Here is a 7338-nt window from a genome sequence, read left to right on the forward strand (position 1 = left end):
GTGTAATCAAAATTTATCATTGAATATGTTATTCGTGGCATTCAATTTTCATACTGTAACTACAGGTTTTTAATTATATCGATCAAGGATAATTTTTGTTAGAAAATTGTATATCTTAAAATAGGATAAATTTTCATTTAAAAAGGAAAATTACAAAAAAAAAGTTCATGATAAAGTTTTGATTACATCTGATATTCAATCAAATGAACCAAAGAAAAAACAGAAAAAAAAAGTTTGAAAATTATCTATAAGAAGTCCCATAAATGCAGTAGATCTTCAATGCTTGAACATCTTTTGTTAGCAAAGCAATAGTGAATGCCTTTCTTTCCTCCCTTTCAAAAAATTCCTGCACATCTCCTCCCAAAACTTCCTGTCTGGCTCAACTAGCTCCATTTTCTTCCTCGCCTCCTCAGCAAAATCCATCTTAGAAATTCAAATTTTATAGTAAATTTCAATCGATTTTCTTCAAACATAATCATAAATGTATAAAAAAAACACTTACATCAATGGAATTATTGTCAACAAGACGACCGATAAGATTATCTAAGATGTCTTTTGTGTACTCTGGATGCCCTTGAATTCCCAGAATATGATCATCAATGCAGAATGCCTCCACTGCTGTTTTCTCTGAATAAGCAATCACCTTAGCATCAATTGGAGGCTCCCATACCTGTTGCATAGCCAGGAAACCATTAATCCCTATTCAATCTCTCTCTCTCTCTCTCTCTCTCTCTCTCTCTCTCTCTCTCTCTCTCTGTATATTACCTCATCCTGATGGCACTCTATGATAGAAGCATGGTGAGGTATATGGTGAAAGTCTTGCATAAATGGACAATATTGCAGAAAGTCATCAACAAAGGTGACTTGTTTGATGCCAACTTCCCATCCTCCAAGAGCCTTACCAACATGGCCTCCCAAAGCTCGACAGAGAACCTATTACAAGACAAATCTTGCATTAATGAATCGATCCAATTTGGGATCATTTTCACTTGTTTAGGGCATCTATCTCTAACCGAACTTCAACTCAATGCCAGATTCGGTGGCATTTTACATGAGATGAACAGTGTGACGTCAATATTGACATCGCACTGTTCAGAAACACCATTTTTTTTTGCCATTTCTTTCTTTCATTTTGGAGAAAGAATATAGGACTTGGTATATTCTTTTTTTATATTATGAAATGGAATTTGGCTAGAGATGATAAGTTACTGGGAATTAAACTTCGTCGGCAACACTTTTTTTTTATGGTAATTTTGCCGCCGGAAAAAAAATAGTTTTTCTTGTAGTGAATGAATTAAAGCTCTAATTGATAATATTGTTGTCATATGTATATATGTATTGTATTGTATTGTGTTGTATGTGTTTTGATGTGTTATACTATATTAATGATGTTTGGTATGATATTTACTATCATAAATTTGATCGTCTATAATACTTATTAAAAAAAAGTTTGTAAATAATATTTTAAAAATTGTTGCTAGTCCATTTATTATTATTATTTTCATATTGTACTTATATTTTTTGAATAAATGTTGCTATTGATATTATAGTTACAAATTTGATTCTAATTTTTTTAATAAAAATATGGATTTAGTCATCCATATATCAACATTTTTTTTAAATATAACTACATTTAAATATATATATATATATATAATCGTCACTCTACCGGCTTTCTTTGAGATGATTTTCTTACTGATTTCTAAAACAGTTTTTAGTGCAAAAATTTTTTAAACTAAAAATTTTTGTACTAAACAACTGCTTTAGAAAGCAGCTACAAAGTCGTCCCAAAGAAAATCCAATAAAAAAAAATTAAAACAAAGCCTTACCTGATGGCCAAAACATACTCCAATAACTTTCTTCTTCATAAAATCCAACGTTCGCAACAGGAGACAAAGCCTGAGTATCCATATATCATCTCCATACGCATCATAAGGGCTGCCACTCACAATAAAACCATCATACTTGTTCAGTTCTTCGTCTTCAGGAAACTCTCCATCAACAACACGAAAAAGATCCCAAACCTCCCCTTCACTCCCAAACACACCAACGAAGACATTGAAGTAACCACCATACTTCATTCGCACGTAATCAGAATCCCTCGCTGCGAGAAGCAGCGCATACTTCCTCTTCTGATCAACAACGTCGTCGTCAATCTTCATAGCTTGCTTTGCTTCCAATTATCTTAATTGCTTCAAATAAGGAGGGATGAGGAGAAGCTAATTTAAAGAAGAGATTGGTTAGAGAGGCAAGTAGGCATTAAGGAGCTTGGCAAGTTACAAGCAAGTTGCCATTTTAATGGCGGAAGCCAAAGTTATAAGGGTAAATATTTGTCTCGCTTGTTATATATTCAGTTAAAAAGTGAAAGAAAAGTAAACTAATTAAAATTTGTTTTTTTCTTAATCGTTGGCTTAATTATATGATATTACTTCTTCATTAAAGCTTAAGAAACTCTTTCTTCTCATTTCGATATTGCTTATGGGAATTAACACAGCCTTAATCAAATTATTGGTTGCTTGTGTGATTGCAGATTAATTAAGTCTTAACACAATTGATAATGGTTGCCAAATGGATAATGAAGACCTTAATTTGATGATAACTTTGAAGTTGCTTTAATTTCAAAATTTACTCTATCGTAATTTTAATAATTGTAAAAATGTATATGAGGAAATCATTGGCTATTATTATTTGAGCTTATAATTTTACTTTATTTAAAAGCTGTGGCAAAATAAATGTTTATTTTGAATCGTATTTTTTCTCTTAATTTCTGACAAAAAATATAATTTTGCCGCAATTATGAACTAAAATCTTAAAATGTTAATATAATAATAATATTTTTTTTATATATCATCAAAAAATATCTTGATCGGACACGAATCTAGAGGCAAAAATCAAGTTGAAAATTTCAAAAATTAAATCGTAAATCATATGAACTCCGGTTTCAAAAAACTTACCGTCGAACTGAACGTCTCAAAAATACGAACCCAACGACACCAAATTCAACCCAATCCAATCTCAAATAGGTCCAAATCAAAAATATGAAATGTGTTTGGAAGGTTTGATCCATAATTTGGATTACCAAACAGTTTCCAAATGTGACATGCTTATAATAGAATCGAGCGGCTCGACGAGACGAATCCAAAGAGCTCAAGATCGCCAAATTTTGATATCGTAAAGACATTCAAATATCCAGCAAACATTCCAGGATCAAGGAATTTAACATCGATCGTCCATTCAAATCACTCACAATTTACCATTGATTTTCCTCCTATTGACTAGTCATGCCACTCTCATAAAATTATAAATAGATACCTCATTTCTCATGAGAGGGGACCAAAGCAAGTAGATAAGAGAAGGAAAAGAGTTCTCTTGCCACAAGACGACTCCTCGACCACCGTCGAAGTTCTGCCCTACCATCAATTGACTCTGAAGTTCTGCCCGGCCACCGACTGACACTGGAATTCTGTCAGACCGTCAATTGAAGCCTAATTTCCGCCTAATCGTCACAAAATGTCGTCTGATTTTTGATATCCATTTGTAACTGGATTTCAACCCGACAATTAATTATTGTAATAATTTCAAGGACGAGTCAGTCACTTGTAATCAATTCAAACACTAATATAATCTTTTTCAGCAGGGCGTGGCCCCGTGATTTTTTTCTTTTTCATGATTTTCTTTCATCTTCTGTTTGTGTGCTGGATATTCGTACAACGCTGAAACGAAAAATTCTAACTGCATTGCCACGTATATTTCAACCCGCAACCGTTATTATTTGTGCAGTTAAAAATTTTAGTTACAATTTCTTCGTAGAAGTATAATTAATTGCTACCTGTAGGTATGAAAACCATAGCAACAGAGTAGTAGTGCTTACGTACAGTTTTAAAAATACATGCCTAAATTAAGGGGAAAAAAAATTTAATTTAGGCTCTATTTGAGACGAATTTTTTAATGCTTTATGAAACAAATTTTTAATTTAAAAAATTTACTGTTGAGTCACAAATATTTATATATAGGCATGCGTTCTTATTACTTCTAAATTTAAATAACATTTTATCGAAGTTGTTATACCTTAAAAGGATTGATTATGTCCTAATCACCCTATATTAACTCTCTTAATTAAGAATATGTACTAATAGTTGCTTAAAATAACAATGCATTGAATTTGGACGGAATTAGAACTTCAGAATTGTCTTGTTGTTGGGATGCATTAGAAGATAATGGAATGCTTGGAATAACTGAATAATGGATCTGATTCCCTTAAGAATGGCAGCCAAGTTGCTAAGGATCTTTGCCACTTCTCCTATTGCTCCATAGCTCACTCTGATTGCCGTAAAAAAAATTTAGGTTTCGTATGGAGCAGTTTTTTTAATGTTTCTTAAAGCAACTTTATAGTACAAAAATTAAAATTTTATATTAAAAAGCCGCTTTAAAAAACAGTAAAAAAACCGTCTCAAACGAAGTCTTAGGCTTCATTTGAGACAGCTTTCTTACTATTTTGTTTTCATATGGTAATCAAAATTCTTGTTTGGCGATTATTTTGGAAGTTGCTTTTTACAACAACAATAAAAATATATTTTTTCCTACAGTAATAATATAAAGTAATAAGAAAGTCGTTTCAAATAAAACATGGAAGATAATCATCTACTTGCATGATTCCAAGACAATGGGGAAGTAATATTCTGAAAAAATTAGGCAGAAGGAACACTATGAAGCTATACAGACATAACTGAGATTTCTTTTGTAGGTAAAAGATGCCAAATTCCAATGAACAAAACCATTTTGTGATTAGCTTTCAGATATTGATTAATTGCTGGGATATGTGATGTCTTAGGTTTCGTTTAGGACGGCTGTCTTCCTACTTCTTAAAGCGGCATTCTAGTACAAAAATTTAATTCTTAAAGCGGCTTTTTAGTACAAAAATTTTAAATTTTGTACTAGAAAGCTACTTTAAGAAGTAGGTAGAAAATCGTCCCAAATGAAGCCTTATTCTGATTCCAAATCTCCAATCTTGTAGAAGTTGGCAAGAGGCATAGACACTTTGCTTGTTCTCTTCTCAAAAGTCCAAAATTTTCTACTTTTTTTAAGGAGTCTTAGAAGTATAAGTGAAGAAAAGCATCTTCTCCATGCTCCTATTTCAACACACTATGGCATCTATTGGAATTTAAAAGATAGTTCTTAAGAACTGCTTTTGCAATTGATGTGGCCAAGAGTTGGGGAGTCATTCCAAAGGGAGAAGAATATGTGCAGTGAAGAATAAGGCATTTTGTGACACTTATCATAACAATATAACATGCATTGTAGAAATTTGGATTTAATGATGATAACTAGAGTAAGGGAATAACAAATTAAGGGCATACGAGGATAGTTATATTTATAAATATTAAGAAAACTGAATAATGCTTTTAATATTTTGTTACAACTTACGTTTCATTTTGGACGATTTTCTTACTGTTTCTTAATTTTTTTTTAGTACAAAAAAATTTGTATAAAAAAGTTATTTTAGAAAGCAATAAAAAAGATGTCGCAAATGAAGCCTTAATTTGTATTCATTTTTATCAATATAACACCTTAACCATGATTGAAATAAAGCTTAACTTATGATCATTCTTTTATGATTGGACTTTTGAGGTCATTGAGATGAGGCTAACTAACGAAGATGATTATGTTTATTTTTCGATTGATTTGGAGTCTATAAATCTCCTTTTCATGGATATCTATTAAAGGTGTGTTTGGATTTGGATATTTTGATTAGAAGGAAATGACATGTGCAAGCAATTAAAAGGCTAAAATTGATGGGCATAATTTTACTAAATAATAATAAATTATTTATATTTCATTTCATTCAATTTTTTTTTAAATTCAAATGAAGTATAGAAAGAGAATTTAAATTTTTAATTTTAAAGTATATATATAGAGAGAATTTATAGCATACACATGGATAAATGAACATTGCAAAAGACAAAAAAAAAAAAATCATGTGGATAACCGAAACGAGGAAAACCCTAGGCATGATCAAGTTGAAAGAATTTCACTTGTATATATTGTGTGTTATAAATGATGCTCTTCCTTGTAATTTAGGAATGCATTAATACGATGTAGTAGACATGAAACTAGAGGATGAATTTCAGACTGGAAGTTGGATGAGTCTTGAGACATTATTAGAGTTGTTTTTAAGAGATCATTTGTTCTCTATTGAGGAAAGAAGACAATAGACCCAAAAGTATAGTACAAGTATTACTGTTGACATTATAAATTATATTTAGAGTCTACGACATGCACCGACCTTATTCATAATGTCATGACTTAATGTTATTGTTGATAACTGGTGATGAAGTCCACTAGCATCGATGTTGGCGTCGACAACATGCATTGACCTTATTGGAGATGATATTTATCAATATTGTTGTTGACGGCTGTAGATGAAGCTAGCAGGCATCGATATTGGTTGTAGATGAAGCCAGCAGACATCTGATTAAAAATGATATACATCAATGTTATTGGAAATGATAGGCAATGAAATTGGAAGGCATCGACATGTCGTGGCAATGATGTTTTCATTAGCCTTCCAGGTGATGTTATACATAACTTTATTGGTGAAGAAGTTGACATGAAATGATAACCAGTGGATGATAGTCGGACGATACAGGTTGGGAGATCATAGCCGATCAACGATGTTTAGACAATAGTGGTTATGATAGCATAATAAAGTGATATTGGTTGGCCAACAACGGTTAGCAATGACAATTATTCAAGATGTTCATCGATGTTGATCATTGGGCTAAATTCTCAAAAAAATGAAGTCTAGGTTTAGCTCCTAGTCCCCACCCTCATTTTATGCAAAAAGTAATGATTTATTTATATTTTTCTAAAGTTGCATTATGATAGATTTAAAAAAAATCATGAAATACTTCATCTGATAATCCATATTGATTTCCTTGATCATAGATCACTCATTTAGCATTTAAATGCTTTAATGACCTCTAAATTGTGTGATCAAAAGCTCCTTGAATTTGTTTCGCTAATTAATTGTTCTGATTATAAGAAAGTATGAGATTGTTTTATATTTCAGTTGATGTCACGAAGCTTCCAATTATACTTCAAATACTTGATATGTGCCCATTTGGACGTCATCAACATACTTTTGGCGTCCTTATATTCCACTCATCTAGACATTCAATTTGTCAAAACATCATTCCTAAAATGCTATAAATTGAATCTCATGAAAACATTATGGATGAGTGTTTGAACATAATTTAGAGATTTGAGAAACAATAGAACTTTTTATGGCATTCGATGCTCTCAATCACCTCCAATTATTATTGTCCAACTGCAACCACT

General features: G+C 31.7%; 1 protein-coding gene across 1 annotated transcript; it reads right to left on the reverse strand.

The window, feature by feature from the left end:
* Positions 1 to 171: 171 nt before the first annotated feature.
* On the reverse strand, positions 172 to 2230 carry LOC110103081 (gamma-glutamyl peptidase 5). Its single transcript, XM_020831640.2, has 4 exons — positions 1830 to 2230; positions 766 to 933; positions 503 to 670; positions 172 to 423 (listed from the first exon to the last, which is right to left on the reverse strand). The coding sequence occupies exons 1-4, from the start codon at positions 2160 to 2162 to the stop codon at positions 298 to 300; spliced, it is 795 nt and encodes a 264-aa protein (XP_020687299.1). The 5' UTR covers positions 2163 to 2230; the 3' UTR covers positions 172 to 297.
* Positions 2231 to 7338: the final 5108 nt, after the last annotated feature.

This window comes from Dendrobium catenatum, unplaced genomic scaffold (assembly GCF_001605985.2).
Source record: "Dendrobium catenatum unplaced genomic scaffold, ASM160598v2 fragScaff_scaffold_1024, whole genome shotgun sequence".
NCBI lineage: Eukaryota > Viridiplantae > Streptophyta > Magnoliopsida > Asparagales > Orchidaceae > Dendrobium > Dendrobium catenatum.

Coding starts and splice junctions, on each gene's coding strand:
- LOC110103081 (XM_020831640.2), bottom strand. CDS start 2,162: ATGAAGATTGACGACGACGTTGTTGATCAGAAGAGGAAGTATGCGCTG. Junction 934..1,829: donor GAGTATGTTTTGGCCATCAG/GTAAGGCTTTGT, acceptor GTCTTGTAATAG/GTTCTCTGTCGAGCTTTGGG. Junction 671..765: donor TAGAGTGCCATCAGGATGAG/GTAATATACAGA, acceptor GCTATGCAACAG/GTATGGGAGCCTCCAATTGA.